The sequence below is a fragment of the Manacus vitellinus genome, unplaced genomic scaffold (genome assembly GCF_001715985.3).
Source record: "Manacus vitellinus isolate BGI_N305 unplaced genomic scaffold, ASM171598v3 scaffold_4_pilon, whole genome shotgun sequence".
NCBI classification, from domain to species: domain Eukaryota; kingdom Metazoa; phylum Chordata; class Aves; order Passeriformes; family Pipridae; genus Manacus; species Manacus vitellinus.
This window is the reverse complement of record NW_021940604.1, coordinates 9,450,076-9,468,630: the sequence shown is the minus strand read 5'-3', so window position 1 is coordinate 9,468,630 and position 18,555 is coordinate 9,450,076. Positions and strand designations below refer to the sequence as shown.

Here is an 18,555-nt window from a genome sequence, read left to right as displayed (position 1 = left end):
TCTGACCTTTCTGTCATTCACCTGTTACTTGCAGGTTTTTGGCATTTGTGACAGAAAGGATTAGGCATATATATATGTGTGTGTGTGTGTGCAAACTTTTCGTTATTCAGCTCTATAAAGGAGGGGAATTAAATAAAAAAAAAAAAAAGGAGAGGAAGAAGAGATTTGGAAGAGCAAGGGCTTAAAAGAATGCCTAAACTGGCGTACTTCTATGTGTTGTAGTATATTGACTTCCAGGTTTCGATCTCTGGAAAGCATTAGATAATAGCACACTCTACAAAGCCAAGATGGGACAAGAGAGCAGAAAATCCCATGAAGCAAATGAGGTTTTATAAGTAGGGAAATTCAGGACAGACAAACCACTGGATAAGATTAGTCATGCTGTCCACTGCGGCTCTTAGCATGGTAAGAAGAGATTTGTCAGTGGGAGGTGAGAGTTGTCTGTCTCTTGGTTTCTGAACTGTGTTCTACACCTGTGTTTTACATAGCAGTGTCTGGAGGGTATAAATCACAGTTTTTTCGTTAAGTAATGCATATATATTTTTAGCCAGCTGTTGAGCTCTCACAGCTATTAGAAACATCAATAAAATTTCAGGTTAATTAACAGCTGAGAAAGTGAGGCCCAACAGCTGACTGTGAGGCTGGCCAGCAGCTTAGAATCCAGTTAATGCCAAACGAAATTGTTTGACTATGTAGTTTTAAATTTCGCAGGTATGTACTGAGCAGCAGATGAAAATAACAGCCCTTATAACTTATGTACTTATTAGCCAAATGAAATTATTGAGAGTTATTATAATTGACTGTTTACTTTTCTGTTATTCTGTAGAATTTGCTCTGTTGACAGGAAAAGACGTATCACAGTTCCTTCTCACTGGTACCTGTCCATGTACCAGTAAATGATATGGATTGCAGAGACATTTGTGGAGTTCATATAAGAAGTACAAAGCACAGAATTCTTAATCGTTTGTAGTTAGAATTAGATTTATTTCTCTGGCAAGTTCAAGTGCTCTGTAGCTCATATCTCTCCTTTCAATAATGAGGTAGGCTTTGTAACACTTTTAAGATGAGAAAATCCATTTTGCCCATTTCAAAGAAAAGAAAAACCATGGAGAAGAAACTTGGCTCAAAAAGTTTGCTTTACTGTAAGGGTAAATGCTAAATATCTAAAAAAGAGTTTCTAGTGCAGGACTATTGTACTTCTGAAGAGTAGTATGCCTTTTTTTATTGCCATTACCTCTAGTATTTATCCACACTATTTGGCTTATTTTTATGAAAGACTGAGAGTCAAGGCAAGATAACACATACAGGCAGCTGTAAAATTGCCATTACACAGTAGTTTTCTGGGAACACTTTTTATAGTAAAATCATCTTCTATAATAATAGGATCAAGCTCCTGATTGGTATTTTATTTACAAAATGAAGCAAACAATCAAACAAAAAAAAACCCCAAACAACCTTGGAGTAAGCTGTGACATCTTGTAGTGAAATATGTTTTTTTCTGATGAGAAAAATATTTGTAAAGGTGTTGTGCATTTCAGTGTGTAGAAACTTTTCAGTCTGACTCTCAAAATGCAAAGAAGGTTATATATGTCTTTTTCCAGGAGCATGTCACGCTCATCCATGGACAGGCTCTTCTGTACTTTGCTTGTAGCTAACAATCAGTAATGCTAACTTATCTTATGGCCCTAAGTTCCGTGTGAAGCAGAGAACAGTTATTTTTAGGGACTGAGAAGTTGTAGGGACCAAACCATTAGTGTTAATGTGATTGGTGCTTGCTGGTACAATTATCCCAGGAAACTCATACTATTTCAGACCAAGCAAAACATAAATTCTGACACTGGGTAAATTTTATGCTTTGAAGGAGAGAGAACAGTAGCTCAGACTCTCTGTCTTCTGTGAGGAAGGAGGGATTGAAAAGGAGGAAGGGAGATGGGGAGGACATCTCCAGATACTAAAGGCATCGCACCACGGCTCTCACCACATTGCCCCACTAGACGTGGTAGATGATATCACATTCTCACTCTCCTTCTCTTTGAAGTAAGGTGTTAGATGGGGCTTTTAGTTCTTATTCCTCTTGCTGAGTTCAAGACAGGACAAGCCTCCCCTCATTAATTGGGACTTATGAATTGTTTTTTGGATGCTCATTATCAAATGACTATAATACACTTACTGGAAATATCCTATGCTGGGAAATCCTCATGTCAGGCAGTGATTAATGGCTTGTCTCACATAATGCGTATCTATCTGTGACTCTTAAGTAATAACTTGTAGGCATTTTTCCTTCTTCCTTTGTTATACTAATAGAAATAAATTAAAGGCCTGATTATAAATCATGCAAAGCTTGTGGTTGAAATATGAACGGATTCTGACTCAAGGCCAAGGTTGATTGTCTTTCACACTGGGTTGTCTTTGGTGGTCATATGTAGGAGATAGCAATAAGTAATCCATTGGGTGTTACCTCTGGGACCAACAGATGCAGCATCTCAGTTGGATCTCCTCTATCCCAGTAATACATGGTGCTAAGAAGCTTCTGATGCCTGCTCTAAAAATTGAAAGGATCTGTGGCACATGAGGGGGAAAGGGAGGCAATAACCAATGAAACAACTTTTTTCCTTCCTCTCTCTCTTTTTTTGCAAGGTCCTGCTCTGTATAACATATACCTCTACATTTGAATTGAATGGGAGTTCAGTGTTGAAGATTGCTGAGGTAAGTGCCTCTGTCATACCGTGGCTTGTGTCTCTTAACTTTTCCCTGCTACCTACAGCATGACTTCCTTACATAACGTGGAATTAGACCAGTCCAAAACATAACTACCATTCTCTAGTGTAAGAAATAGTTGCAAGTTGGGCAGGTTTGATGGGCTTGCATGGGAAGGCACTTTCGGAAATGGACCCATAATTGTATATTACAGTGTTGCACATTTACTACTCATATTTACTTTACTTTGCTTTTCTTCTTTATAAAACAGCACTGTGCTGATTTCTTACCTACTTCAAGTCTAAAACTAATGAAGTTTCCTCAAGAGAGGTGTATAAGCCATAGTGTGTCATGTTAGCAGAAGTGCCTCAGTGTGTCTTGTTAGCCTTTTTCCTAAAACATCTTAGTAAAAGATTTAAGCATGCCTGTAGATGTATGATGCTATTAGTCACTGCACTCCCTTTATTCCATTAGATTTTAGTCTGAATTAAATTGTGTAGGATCTTTTGTTGTAGAAAAACATACCTGCAGGTATATTAAGTAAGCTTTTATACGTGGATGATATTTTTAGTGCATTTTGTAGCAAGCCACAGTGTTGTTTGTTCAGGTTAGAGAAGATGCACAGGAATGCTTACTCCTCCTGTGCAGCACACACTGTTGTGTGCAGAACATATTATAAAATGATATTGTTAACGTGGTATGGGCAGAGGAAATGCCCATGAAAAAAATTAAAGATTATATATATGTCCTATACTCCAGGTGTCCGTAGACATATAGAGACTTGTTCCTTCTCAGGTTTTTGTTATTGTGGGTGGGACTTTTGTAAAAAAAGAAAAATCCCATGTGAAAATAGCTCAATTTACCTGGATATTACAGTACTTTCCAAGTTTAAGAATATAATTGTCCTTGTGTTGTTCTACTGGAAGCTGAGAATGAGTCTGTAGAGATAACCAGGAACTGAAGAAAACAGCTTCTATTTTGTAACAAATGGGCTTTAAAAGTCCACAGTTCATGTATATGACATATACAGGAGAAAAAAAGGTAGTAATCGTTCCAGATTAGCACAGCTTTGGTTTCTCTTTGGGCTAGGTGAGACAGTAAGGTTTGCCTATGATACTGCAGCAAGGATGAAATGAATTGGTGTTTAAAGCAAGTCACAGTTCTTTAAGGTCTACTAAACCCTCTTTATCAATGTCTCAAACTGAAGAAAACAGATTGATTCCCCTACTGCAGTTTTTCTCAGTGGACTTTCTAACATGCAAGGCAAAAGTTGATGAATGAAGCTTAGTGCATCTCCTTGCTGTAGGTAAAGAGCTCTAGCTTAAATGAAGTACTTCCTGGGAAAAGTATTTGATGACTCTAAACCCTTCAGATTTTAATCTTTAAGAACACTGCCTAAGACTGGGGGAAACGGTCAATCAGTCATGTTCTGTGTGCTATAAGCTGTATCAGAAATCATATTTTCTGTTCTCTGTGTAAATTTGGATAATAACAGGGCTGTTATTCATAAAAAGCATCCTGGAAAATGGCAGTTGTCTCTCATAGACAGACATTAAACACGGCTGTTCTTGGTAGTTGCAGTTCACTTTTGTTCCCAAAGGCTATCCTGGCTCTTAAAAACCTTAGCTAGTGTACTGATGCAAATTAGCACAATGATGGTTCTTTTCTGTTATGGTGAACAAGAGCTCAACAGCAGGCAGATGAGGTGTGCCAGCAAAGCAAACGAAACTCATTTCCTTCAGTGAATTGGAACAAACTGTAATACAGAGTGTTCATGTTTCTATTTGGAGTGTTTGGAGGTACAGTTATTTTCCCCACACTCCTTGAGAAAGTACTGCCTCAGTGAATGCCTAGGTCATTCTAAATAGCAAATCTTACCAGGCACATACATGCTTCTTCCTGCCCAGGTTTTAGGTAAGGCAAAGACTTAAACAGCTGGAATCATTATGCCTTTGTATCTGAATTCTGCAATGAATAAGCAGTAGGAAACAGAAAATAATTTCTCAGTTTAGCATTTAGTTAACCTTCTGACTTGCTCTAAGGGAAAGGTGGCAAAAGGAGCTTTCTGTTCCAGTGCCCATGCTATTTGACATTTCTTTCCAAGTCAGTCCCTTAGTCCCTTTTCCTAGCCTCTGTAGCAAAGTAGTACTAGTACTCTGTAGCAAAGTGGGGCCACTGCAGAATTGGAAAGGTACTGCGTTTGTAACTGATAGAACTCTGTGAGGACTATCTCTGAAAAACAAAGCTACAGTCTAGCCATTTTGCACTGCCTGATCATTTGCAATTCACGTGTACAAAATAATGGCATTCCGAATCTTTCTGAACCTTATCAGCTTTAAATTAAGAAAGCATCCAACATGAAGAGTACTATCATTTGTGGCTTAAGTATTATTAGTATTGAAAATAGATTATTAGTATTAAAAATAAACTAAATCTTCCCCTGGGCACCTTCCCATGCTTGCATAGACACCTGCAAGAAAATTTAGTTCATGCTGTTTCTTGTTTTTATGTGTGTATCTGTTATTCCCCTGTACCTTTTGGAGGTTTGTTTTGTTTGACTCTGTTGTGTTTCATTAGCTAACCCTTCTGTGTTTTGCCCTTAGTTGTGTTTTGCATGCCATAGAGCTGGAAGTCCCCGAATGCATGAAATTATCAAAATGTCCATTACACGCCTCTTTGGAGCCCTGAGCTCTCGCATTTTTACTGATGCTTCTTCATCAATGACTTTTCAAAAGGTACCTTGCCCAGCCATTTAGAGCACAGGCCTTCTGTAAGATTGGAGCTCAAGTGGACAGTATTGTTGCTTACTAGCGCACGTGGGGAGGGGAGAGAAGAAGGAGATATCAACCATGTTCTTTCCAGAAAGTCAGCCTACCTTTAAGAATGGTATTTCATCAATTAATTCAGGTACTCTAGAAGAAAACTTACAACTTGAAAGAATGATCTCAGCAGCACTGGAATGGTTTGGCCTCTGCAAAGGGCTGTACATGGTTAATGGGCTTTTAGGGTTTTTTTTTGTCCACTGGAGTTCATGTGATAGCTGAACGATGGGCAGAGTTGGTCCAGGCCTTCTTTTAACTTAGAAGACCATCTTCATCACTGACCTTAAACTAAATAAAATCCTTTTAATATCTGGGGGGATCTTACAACCTCAAAAAAGGGCAATAAGAATGAGACATTCTGTCAGTTTGGTCCCTTATATACTGCAAATGCATACAACTAACCCATTCTACTGTGTTGTCAAAAAAGATAATCAGTCTCAGGTTCTCATTTGCATAGTGTTTCTTGCATGAGATAACGAGCAACACACATACATTTGAAAACCTCTGGGATTCTCTCTCTCTGTTTAGTTGAGAAAGGGAAAATAAGGCAAGAACTTCCGTGTGTGATGTCTTGAATCACTCAAGATATAGTTTGTATTCAAGAAAAGTTGAAAAATTGGAGAATATTTACATTGCAGACATAGACTTACAGGGGCTGGTTACAAGTAAGTATCAAGAAACGAACAATCAAATCCACATTTAATGAATTATCTACAGAGCAAGGCAAGTGCCAAAATCACTTGTATTTGACAGGAGACTTTGCCAGTTTTGCCCTACCATTCTTGCAGCTGTGAGACTGATGAATTGCATGCTGCTTCTAGATACTACTTACTTGGTTTTTCATACTGCTGAAAACTTCTAATGTGCTAATAAAGCAGTAATAAGGAAGGCTGACTATCTGCATGAGAGAGACCTTGGTATGGATACCTCCTAAATGTGTTGCTGGTAAGTTACAGTTCATATCTTTGTACTGCTATCTTGTTTCCTTATCAGGTTTGCATTGAGACATATGTATCTAGCTGTCACCAGCGGAGCATTAACACCGCTGTGCGGGCAACCCTCAGCCAAATGTTGAGTGACTTGACTTTACAGTTACGACAAAAGCAAGAAAACATGGTGAGCCTTCTGGCATCAACAAATGGTTCCATGTCCATGGCTGCATACCTTTTTGTTTCTTTGAATGCAGTGTGTTGTACTGGCTTGTTGTGCCTTATGGCTTTTATTTGATACTTCTGCAATTAATCCTGTTTAAAAGCTTTTTTTTGGGCTTCGACTCTGCCTGCCTCAGAGCAACCTATTGGAAACTCAGCTCTCACATTGTCAGCTCTGGTTGACTGATTTTTATTTTTTTTTTTAATTTTTTTTTCCCCCTTCCATTAAACAAAAGAGGCTTTATTCTGACATCAGACTGCCTTGGCCTTTTCCATTCTTTTGTTTTCTTTGCTTCTTTTCCTAAGATTCATTGAAATCCTTCTGCTAAAAGTTTTTGCATGACAAATATTTACATAAAGAAAAAAAAATTCTCAACTAAGGAAAGTGTAATTGAGGTTTTTCTTCTACTTTTTTAATAGAAGATAATTTTAAACTCATGAAATTCTTTGCTTGGTTGTTAGCAAAACAAAAATAATTCTATTTATTGCATTATTAGAATCCATAAGAGCTTTTTGAGTGAAATCCCAGCACATTTTTGGTGAAACTGTAAATATTCTGGGTACGCATGGATTTACATTGACTTTTTACATTCGTAAGTGCTGCTTTCCTTAATATCATGTTGTCCAAAAAGTACTCTTTGTAAAAGTCAGTTTCTATGTATTAGGAAGTTTTAAGGACTGTAGTTGTGCAGATTATTTTCCTTACATCTGTCTTGGGTTAAGACAATCCCTTCTATTTTGGATTAGTAGACTAGATTGCTTTTATCCTACTGAGCAGCTGCAGACCAGAATTGCTCAGTTTAAGTAAACTTGTCTTCTGTTTGAGCTAAGTAGGTTCATTTTACTAGCCAAAATATTTACCAAAAACCTCAAACAAACAAATACAACCAGTAGTTTTGAAACTTCAGTTTGGGTCTACAAATTTTGTTAGTTTTTGGGTCTTCAATTTGTTAGTTCTTTTCTTAGCTGAGGACTAGGTAAAAGCATATGAGAGCTGCATTTAATACCTGGCAGTTTGTTATTGATGCTTGAGAGAAGAATTTTGGCTTGACCCCTTTGTGCACTAATGGGAAGAATCCTATACCACACCGCATGATGTAAGAGGTCATTTCCATTTCCTGACTGCCATTAATTCTGTTGGTACTGTAACGATAACAATGCCAATGTTCTAAACTCTCTAATTCTCAATTGATTTTGGTTTCTAAGTACTTTGTGAAGTCTAAACTATGATTTCCTCTCAGTTATTTTCAATGCGACTTACATGCCTAGTTATTACTAAGTTGTTTTAGGTGTAGAAAATCCCTTAAGAAGTTAGAAATTCTGGTTCAGCTCAGTGAGATGTGAGTTTCTTTAATCTAAATGACTGTTAAAACAGATCTTAAGGAATTTTTAAAAACATTTTACAAAAGCTTCACTTAAAAAAACCCTAACAAACAAAAAGCCCAGAACAGACAGAGGACACGAATTTGTTGAGAAAGCTCTGCTGTCAAAGTATTGCTTCTATGGTATTTTTCTGCTCCTTGCACCAATTACACCACCTTTGTCTTTCCTTAACAGACAATTGAAAACCATGACACCCTGCAAAAATTCAAGAGTCAAGGTACTTGTAACACTTTTTTAGTGACTCCTTACACTCCAGCTTTTTTATTCTTAACTTTCCTTTCATCAACACAGTGCAGTTTGATGTCATGGGAATTGCACCTTCAGTTTTTTTACCTTCTCCGTAGCTTGATGTTCTTGATGTGGTAAGAACTGAGACAGCCCTGTTAGCTCCTAGTATATTCAGCTCTGTCTTCATTTGGACCATGGTAACAGCATTGCATTCAACATTGTAATAAATTATTGTTTCAAGATGCTAACTTCTGTAATTAAGGAGTCTCAGTGTTCTGGAGAAAGTTTTAGTAAGTGGCTTTACTTCCTAAATTGAAAGAGATTCATGGAGTAGGATGTGGAACCTGTAAATGATTGTGTTACTATATTTCAGGCCAAAGATACTGTTTTTATAATGGCTGCTTTTGAAAGTACATCACTATTGAAGGTGTGCTTACACTTGCCAAATAATTATTTTACAGGAGAATGTTTTTTACTCCCATTCTGGCTTAACTTTCAACATGTTCTCTGATAGATAAAAATAATCCCTGCTTTTGACCTTCTCACAGGATTTCTGCAGAACTTGTGTGAATGGAGGCTAAAATCTTTGAAGAGCATAAGCATCTTCTTTTAAGATCAGAACCTGGTCAGACACCAGAAGCTGTATAGGAGAGACAAACTGCAGGGAGAGATACAGCAATTGGCTGCCATGTAGAAATACTGGAGCCTTTTTTATTATTTAATTGTATACTTATTCTATTATCTGAATTGGATTTCAGCTAATCTTCTGTAAATGCATGTAAGCAATCAATGCTCTCTCTGGATTTAATACTGCTGCTTTTGCATTTTGTGGAGACCACTTTCTAATTTAGGCCTTTTCCTACTGCATCTTCTCTGTCAATTTTGGTAGCCTTGCTTCTTGTTTAGAAGCTCTGACCAGATCTGAAAGTCCATGCAGTGAATTGAGGTTATAATCCAGTAGCTCATATGTAATGCCTCTGATCTTTATCCTTTTTGGAGGTACTTCAGTGGAGTCTCTTTGTGATGATGTTGTATCTGTCCTCACTGTGCTCTGTGAGAAGCTCCAGGCTGTCATAAAGTGAGTTATTTCAGTTTATAATTTCAATTTATTACCTGGAGTTTGAGAGTTTCATTGATACATGTGATTGTACTGTTGTAGTTCTGGAATTAGGGAGCAAAGCTGGGGTTAAACAAAGTGTTTACTAGAGGAAATATTGCTCATGATGCATTCATTTAATCCTTGCTTGAAATAAGGAGTTAATTTGCCTTCTTTGTGCACTGTTCAGCTTTAAAAAGCTTCCAGTAAGTCTAACCTGTAAGGAACTTCCATACAGCAGCAAAATACTTATCAAAGGAGAAGTTTTCTGGCTGGAAGCAACTGCCATAGAAAGAATAACAAGAGCCATGGAAAGACCTAACAGAAACTATATTCAGAACGAATTAATATGTACTTCTTAGAAAGGCACCATTTATCCAATTGAAGTAATTTGCATTATCAAAGAATTCCTTAAATTTAGGAATATCATACACTCTACTTACTTGGAAATGCATGAGCATAACTTTAAAATGGGGTTGTTATGGGCAGTAATAGAGTGTTATATGCTCTACAATTTTCAGGAACTTACAGAGCCAGAAACAGCACAGACATCTGTGTGCAAATTTTCTATAGACTTTTCTCCCACAAGTGTCTCTAATTACAACAAGATTTGAAAGGGAAGAGTGCCTTACTTAGCATTATTTAATCAGTATCAACATATGTGAAAATAAAATCAGGAGTGCGGGGATGCCCTATGCATGACCATGTGAGTGTCAACTGCAAGATGATGATGATGATCTGCATTAAGGCACATTGTAAGAAGTGTATCAGTTCCAGGCATCCACAGGTTCTTTAGTATTCTTTCTCATGAAGTTTCCTTTATATTTTTGGTTCTGACAGAGTAACTGGCACAGCCCTGAAAGGTAGCTATGTTATCATGCAACTTTCTGCCTGTAGACATTGACTTCTGACAATTGTGGCTGTCACCAAGAAAAGAGGAAAAAATAACCAGAAGAGAGCAGCCTAAATGTGCTTCAGATTATCTGAAGACACTATCCAAGTTCAAAATCGTCTGTTGTCTCCTTTTCCTCTGTTTAAGGCTTCCTACCTTCTCAAGTTTAGATTGAATTTGAGTAGTTACTTCTGTTTTATTCTTCCTCTTTTTTTCACTGAGATTTTTTTTTAAAGTAGCAGATCACTGCATGTGGTCAGTACAAAATAAATGGGATGATGGTGATCACACCCTTATAAATGGATAGAAAGAAGCAAAATAAATCAAATACTGTAAAGTATGGTATAATTTTCAAGTGAACTTAGTTATTTTAGAAAATTAAATAATCTTTGTTTTAATATGATGTGAATGGGATCTTTTTGCCAGCGACAATCGGCAACTTCAGCTTCTTTACTTGGAGTGCATCCTTTCCATGTTAAACAGCTTCTCTCCCAACATGCACCAGCACAAAGGATTCACTGATCTAATATGGTGAGTACATCTGAAGATTAATGCAAATGCTAAGTTTGTAAATATAAAAGGACCTTCTCCCCCAGCCATGCAAACAAACCTGGAATAAGCCTCCAGATGTGAGCAGAGCTTGATGTTAACCTACTGTCAGTTCTTTCTGTGCTTCATATAAGATTGGGTAGGACCTCCTGCTTAGCGAGCACATTAAATCCTGGTAGTGAATTCCTGTAATGAAGTCCAGTGTATTTATCCAGAACAGAAAATCTATTATGCTTTCTGCACTAGTTTGGATTTTTGTGTGGCGTTAAACACAAAGGTATTCTGCTTGTCATAGGAGTGTCCTGTAGAGATTCTTACTGGTCTGATGCAGTAATACAGGAAGATAAGCAAAATTAATGTCAAGTGATGGGCTGGTGACCAGAAATGCTTATGACCTGCATTGTGTAAGGGCTGAGGCTAAAGAATCTTCATGATGCTACCCCTTTAATCAAGAAATTCTCTTTTTTATACACTTCACCAGAAAGGCTTGATGTCTTTAGTGCTCATATCTACCTCTAAATTGTTTGATACCATCACCTCAGAGCACCTTAAATAATCCTTTTCCTTCTTTTTATTTGAAATAGTGGAGTTTTTATAGCCTGTGGATAATTGAGTCATAGTAATAAAGCAAGAACGTAGCTAATATGCAGTTCCTTGCAGTCCATGCCCGTCTCGTGACTTTGTCAGGTGATTGTATTAAGGAAAGATATATGTGACTGTTAATGGCAAATGTGTTTCTTGTACTTTTACTGTGTAATTTTTGAAATTGAAGTGTTTGACCTGGGCCCAATTCTAAGGATGGAATATGTAATGGCATCCGTAACTTCCCTTGCTGTCCCAGGAACATCAGTGACTGTTGGACTGGGAGGTCTTCAGGTTGATAACACTTGGCAGTGTTGCACAGGGACCCTGTGCTGAGGCCTCTTAGAGCTCTAATGTAAGAGCAGAACTCTCTTTTTCATGAAAAATCCACTTCAGAAGTTTCTGCCTTTGAATTTCACCCAACCCTTTGTTTATGCTTATGTGACTGACTGTGGGGTCATCGTATAAGCAAGCTCACTGAAATGATCTTGGTTAAAAGAAAACACTTCCTGTTTTATTTTAAGTCTGCATCATTTTGATGATCCAGTTCATGCTGCAAATCTGCAGGTGTTTCTAACTGTGTACCTTCAGGGCAACCCACCAGGGCTTCTTCAGGGACTTCTTAATCTGCATTGCTGCCAAGGAATATGCATCCTTCCAGCGACCTGCTTAAGTGGGAGGAAAAAAACCCAAAGCACTAGGAAGACATGAAACAGTTTAAACTGCAAACATACATAGTATTATAAGTACACACTAAACATTACAAATCTGGTGAAGTTGTGATCCCAACTGGTAGCTGTTGTTGTTCTTAAATGAGCTGTTGCCTAAATGCACATACACAGCTTTCTCTCTGACTGGTGCTTTATAGTCAGTTCTCAACAGAAGATAAAGAAGGGAGCGGACAGAGAAGATTTACCTCTGTTCTTCTGACAGTGTTCTCTATAGTTCGATACAGATACACTTTGATAGGACTAAGATGTTTGGGGAATATATTGGTGTTACAACCTGTGATTACACCTACTTTGAGACAGGCACATTTCTTTAAACAATAAGTGTGAATTGATGTGATTTGAAATGTTCCTGGTTGGAGAAATAAATAAGCAGACTTAAAGTCATTATCTGATTCTGATTAAAGCTGTTTTTCTTTCTGTGACTTCAAGAAGCCAAGCTGCTTCAGCAATCATGTTAAGAGAAGCAACAAAAATTCTGGACTGCATAAAAATCTTGAGAAAATAAAACGTACTTACCTGTGAGGATATATTTACAAATTGTTACCTGTCATTGGGTGCTTGCTCTAGGCACTAGCTTGAACCTCTGAGATATAGGTGAAAACCAAGTTTGGGACTCATTCTAATGCAGCACTTGGCTTCATAAATTAAGGTCTTACAGACTAAAGGAAAATGTCAAGTGCATGAGTGCAAAGCTGAAATAACAGCTAATGGAGGAAAGTGCTGAGTTGGCTTTGGCTCTGCCAAAGAAGAGTGATCTGCTGGTGTTGAAACACTTAACATGAGTGCTCATGCAGAAAGACAGTTGATTATTTAGTGTATAGTGGCATATGAGTAGTTATTGTGCACACTTTGAGTTATTGTGGACAGCTTTAATTATGTTTTCAAAAGCCAGCTAAACAGAGTCTCACAGCTAAGGGTGCTTACTAAAATACATGCATGTGCAGTTCAGTGGTGGAACATTAGGTCTTCTAGTTAACATAGATTAGTACTTGTCAGGTTTTTTAAAGCTCCTGAGTTGGACTGAAGAAGAGATGCTTAGCAGTAGAAACCTGGAATTTCTACCTTTCCATCATGTTTCTAAAGCACCCAAAGGTATTTCCATATGTACTATCGTGCTGATGCTTGGGAGATGAAAAAAACCTGGCATAATTTGTTGTTCTATCTAAACACTGCTGTTGACTGATCATTAAAACAAGAGCGTGTTATCTCATTTAACCATGGGCTATTTTCAATCTGTTCTTGTGAGATTATTTTTTTCTGTTTACCATCTGCTGCTGTTCTCTTTCTCAGGAAGCAACTGTGTCCAGCCCTAGTAGTAATCTTGGGAAATCCAATCCATGACAAAACTATCACCTCTGCCCACAGCAGCATCTGTCTTGAGGCTGATTCACCTTCCTCAGGGATCTCTGATCATGGCCGAGGTTCAGGTTGTTCCTCCACAGCACCTGCCCTTAGTGGGCCCGTTGCACGGACCATATATTATATTGCAGCAGAACTGGTTCGACTGATGGGGTCAGTGGAATCCATGAAGCCTGTGCTACAGTCTCTATATCACCGGATTTTGCTTTACCCACCACCTCAACATCGAGTAGAAGCCATCAAAATTATGAAAGAGGTAGGATAATCATGTGTGCAAGTCCAGGCAGGTAAAGCAAAATGTTTATTTAACAGTAAATGTTGCTGAAATGTGTATACCAATCCATTTCAAACCTTCCCACCTAGGGATGTTGAAATCATCCTTTCTGAGCAGAGCTGTTACATCAACACCACTCTGACAAATATCTTTAGTTTTATGAAGCCATAATAGCTCTATTTTTCTCCATAATTCAAGTTACTGTGGCAACTCCATGCTGTGGTACTGCATGGAGCAGATCCTATCGCTGCATCATGACTGCTCTTTTTGGTGAGATAGAGCATAATGAACCAGTTCGCAGCTTCTTTGGCATCTTTCCCCACTCTCTGCTCTTGCTAGAAGGAAACATTCATCCTCACAATGTAGTTTCCAGGCATTAAGGTGGATATATGCTTTGATTACTTGCCATTTTTTTGAACTACAATTTCTTTGAGCATTTTTTGAATAGCCACAGGGAAGCTGCTAATGGCTTAAGCAGCCATTTCAAGACCAGTCCTTTCTGGCCTCTTGCCCGGTGCCTCTGAGAGCACTAGAACTGGAGCACAGTGAGACTTGTTTGAGCACCAGCTGAAATCATGGACTCTTCCATTCCACATGGGAGCTTTCTTCTCATGTTGTGTAACGCAAGGCAACTTACGTAATTTGTAGGAACAGTGGTATCTCGTAGAGAGTTTTTCTTCTAGCTTCTGCATACCTAGGCTGTTCTGTCTCTGAAGATCTCTCTTAACACCACACAGCCACCCACTCCGTTGTCTGAACTAGCAGTCATCCTTTCATTTGTCTTTCTCTAGTTTTAAATAGTAGCAAGATGATAACTGAAGTTTTAGAAAAAGCTTAGTCTAATGTTGCTTCCTGCAGGATGTATCTGTTGCCTCTTTGGGCTTATTAATACGTGCTCGTTTGTAATGCCTTCTCATTGTATTTCATGGTGGGCATTAACAAGGTGCTACCCAGCAGGTTGAGTCTGAAGGAATGCTTATCTTTGCATGGCTCTATAATTTTCTAACTAGGTGACTGAAGAGAAAGGTTCTTTTTGGTATAAGCTATAGTGCAAAATGTTTATTTAGGCATAAAAATTCTCTTGTGTGCAATATCAATTGAAACATATTCAGTCAAAAATATAAAGCACTGAAGACCATTCTGTATGTGATTTTTGCTGAATATTCTGCTCTTCTCTGTTTGCTTTTCTGTTTTTAAAAACAGGAATGGTAGCTTTAATAAATAGAACATCAGTGTGCTGCTTTCCTTTGCTGTGAGAAGTTACAGCACTGCTGCCTCGGGTTTAATGCTTGATAGAATTATGACTTACTTATTGTATTTAAATAATGCTTAGATAATCCTCTACTTACTTCTGTTTCCTTTTCTTTCAGATACTTGGCAGTCCTCGTCAGCTTTGTGATTTGGCAGGGCCCTGCTCTTCTGAATCAGAATCCAAGAAGAGGTCTATTTCTAAAAGGAAGTCCCATCTGGATCTTCTCAAGCTGTATGCTTTGTTTCCTCCCGTAGCCTCTTCTCTCTTAAGCCTGTGCACGCAGGACACTTAAGCAGTTGTACCTTCAGGAGCATACCCAATATGAGCCAGGGTATCTCCCTGGTTAAATAAGCTGTGAAAATGGAAAAGGGGTAAAAGCTCTTACTGGTTTGTCATCACTCTGAGCCTATTTGTAAAGGCATAGATAACTACATTGTGGAGTTTTTAAAAATACCCAAATATGTTGTTTTACAGTTGGAAATTTTTGGCTATGGGTCCCTAAACTTGCAATGAAATAACCGTGTGTTTATTTAGAGGTACATTTCCAAGATGAAGTCAAAGGGGATCATAGAAAATTTAAACATTGTCAGATTGAGCAAGAAGGGTAGTCAGCTCTTGTAAAGATCATATCTTGTAGACAAAACAATTTTCAGGACACAGATCACTTTAAATTTAGTTCATTTGGGTGCTGAGATTTTTTTTACAGTTTAAGTGCTTGTCTCTAAGGGAGAACATGCTGTGCATGCTGGTATAAATGCACAGTAACTGTTTCCCTAGTTGGCACTTTGGCACTCCCTTTATAGAATGATCATGTTTGCATGAGATACTTAATAATTTGTTCTAATACTGATTGTCTTTCTTGGGAGTAGTCCTATAGGATAAGTTCACTTCGTTTTTTTCCTGGTTATGGAGGGATGGTGTTGAATGACAGAGATGTGCTCCTTATAGGTGTTGCATCACTTAAATGAACTCTGTATTGATTGCAGTATCATGGACGGGATGACGGAAGCGTGCATCAAAGGTGGTATTGAAGCATGTTATGCTTCTGTGTCCTGCGTCTTTGCCCTGCTTGGAGCATTAGATGAGCTGAGCCAAGGGAGGGGTCTTAGTGAAGAGCAGATCCAGCTGCTGCTCCAGCGCTTAGAAGAATTGAAGGATGGGACTGAAACGAGCAGGGACTCCATGGAAATCAATGATGCTGACTTCAGGTGGCAGAGGCGCATCCTGTCCTCAGAAAATCCTGCCTGGGAATCAGGAAATGAGAAGAGTCCTGATATTAGCATTAGCGTTACCACAGACACTGGTCAGACTACTTTGGAAGGGGATATGGGACAGACGACTCCAGAGGATAATCCAGAAAGTCAAAAAAACTCACTGGCATCTCCAGCTGGACATGAAAGCAAAGAGATTCATTACAGAGAACCAGAGTCAGAAACCATTGACCAGCCAGATGTTGTTCAAAGAAGCCACACCATAGTCTATCCAGATATAACTAATTTCTTATCAGTTGATTGCAAGACCCGGTCCTATGGATCCAGATACAGTGAAAGTAACTTCAGTGTAGATGACCAGGACCTTTCTAGGACTGAGTTTGATTCATGTGATCAGTATTCCATGGCAGCAGAAAAGGATTCAGGCAGGTCTGATGTCTCAGACATAGGCTCTGACAATTGCTCCCTGGCTGATGAGGAGCAGACACCACGGGATTGTCCAGGTCACAGGTCCTTACGTACTGCTGCTCTCTCTCTGAAATTGCTGAAAAGCCAAGAAGCAGACCAACACAGCGCACGGCTCTTTATCCAGTCACTTGAAGCTCTCCTTCCTCGGCTTATAGCTCTTCCCAGCGTAGAAGAAGTGGATGAAGCACTGCAGAGCTTCTCTTCAACGTTCTGCTCAGGTTTGCAAGCAAATACTTACTGTCTAACCAGCATGCACACTCTGACAGCACTGTACACAGAGTCTCCTGTAGGATTTCATCTTCAGAGAATATCCAGAATAAGGAGGTTTGGGCTTTACAGAATATATTCCTTCACAGCAACACACTTCATTTAGGGCAAAGCAAATTGAATATGCAGTCACTGATTCAAAGTGAGGTCAATCCATTGACTCTTAACAGGCTCTGGATTACATCCTTGATAAGGAAATGAAATTTTCTGTAGTAAAATACCTCTTCCCATGTCTGTAAAGATCTGTTGAGAAGATTTGCACATGCTGTTGTTAAAGAGGTTGGGGTTGCCTTTTAGCATGAAAGGGATGTGGGGAATACCATCACCTGTTTTGAATGAGATTTAAGTACCTCAGTACATCACTGCATTACTGTTAATAACGCCAGCCTCACGAAAAAGGTGATAACAGCAGTAAGCTCTTGAAAGGATAGGAAAAGAGGAGAGGCACTATTCTTCACTCTTCTGTTTTTCTTAATGTTGTTGTCTAATACAACAGGAAATGCAAAGCTCAAAGCCCAGATAAAGTGAAAAATTAAGATCTTACCTTTTAAGAGTTTAAATACCTTCAGTTCTTTCATGGTTAGAACCTTTGGGATCTTGACTTGTCAAACAAACAGAAAAAAGTCATGTAAAGGCTAGTTTGTCCTGTTGATAGTATATTTAAAGTGTGTGTAAATATATATATTTAGAAGCATTTTGTTCTCCTGACAGTGGCCAAAGTGGAAATGTTTGCTAAAATATATTTCTCTGTTTCTTTAACTTACTTTACCGCAATTGCCATTCCTATTGCTCCTTTCCTAATCATTGCTTCATTCATTTGTGCTCCCTCACATTAAACTCATACAGAGTCAGAAGGGCTGCCTCCCATCACCATACAGCAAAAATTTAGATATGAAGCTGGGCAAATAAACTGATATTCCTGATATCCTGCTTAAATGCTGCCCAATTAAGCTCTAATTCGGGAAGATGACAGATGGTATTCTTAAGAAACATTAGCCATTTTATATTATAGAAAGGAAATACCCTAAAGGAGGCAATAATGTTACTTTCCTAATTGAGGCAATCAAGAGTGCCCTTTCTGTCATGAGGATTTCTTTTACCTGAAAAAGAGTGATCTTGAGTTTATACTGAAAGACCAGTGCTACTAGACCTCTAGCTCAAACTTTTGTGCACCCGTTCCCTCATGCATGAATGAGTATGCTGTTTCTTTTTTTTGTCTGTTAAGTCTTTTTAGAGTGTTTTAAAGCATTGGAAGATGTGGACCTAGGAGACTTCCAGATTTTTAAGGCTAAACATAGGGTTTTTTGCTGGCATTAGTGCCATTATGACTAATACAGTGAGAAAGATGGAAGAATATAAATCAATTATTGCGTTACAGCATAATTTGTGGTTTGTACATATCTGTTAAAAAGATACCTAGTCTTAGACTGTTGAGAGAGAGACTTCCTTTCACTTTCCTTAAGAAAGCCATGCATGACTAAATCTGTACTTTAAAGATGTACACCATGTTTCCACACGGATTTGGTGAAGTACTCTTAGAAGATGCCGCTCATTAAGGAATCATGGAAAAGTAGAGCAGCAAGTTACTGTATT

At 38.4% G+C, this 18,555-nt stretch overlaps 1 protein-coding gene across 1 annotated transcript in view; it reads left to right on the top strand.

Annotated features, from left to right (window-relative positions):
- Nucleotides 1-18,555, top strand: part of ARFGEF3 (ARFGEF family member 3) — an 88,817-nt gene that overhangs the window by 29,834 nt on the left and 40,428 nt on the right. The window contains exons 5-12 of the mRNA XM_018078155.2: nt 2,638-2,706; nt 6,513-6,635; nt 8,228-8,270; nt 9,281-9,359; nt 10,696-10,800; nt 13,422-13,746; nt 15,135-15,247; nt 16,003-16,913. Of these exons, the coding sequence (XP_017933644.1) occupies nt 2,638-2,706; nt 6,513-6,635; nt 8,228-8,270; nt 9,281-9,359; nt 10,696-10,800; nt 13,422-13,746; nt 15,135-15,247; nt 16,003-16,913 (1,768 nt within the window). The remainder of the gene's footprint in view (nt 1-2,637; nt 2,707-6,512; nt 6,636-8,227; nt 8,271-9,280; nt 9,360-10,695; nt 10,801-13,421; nt 13,747-15,134; nt 15,248-16,002; nt 16,914-18,555) is intronic.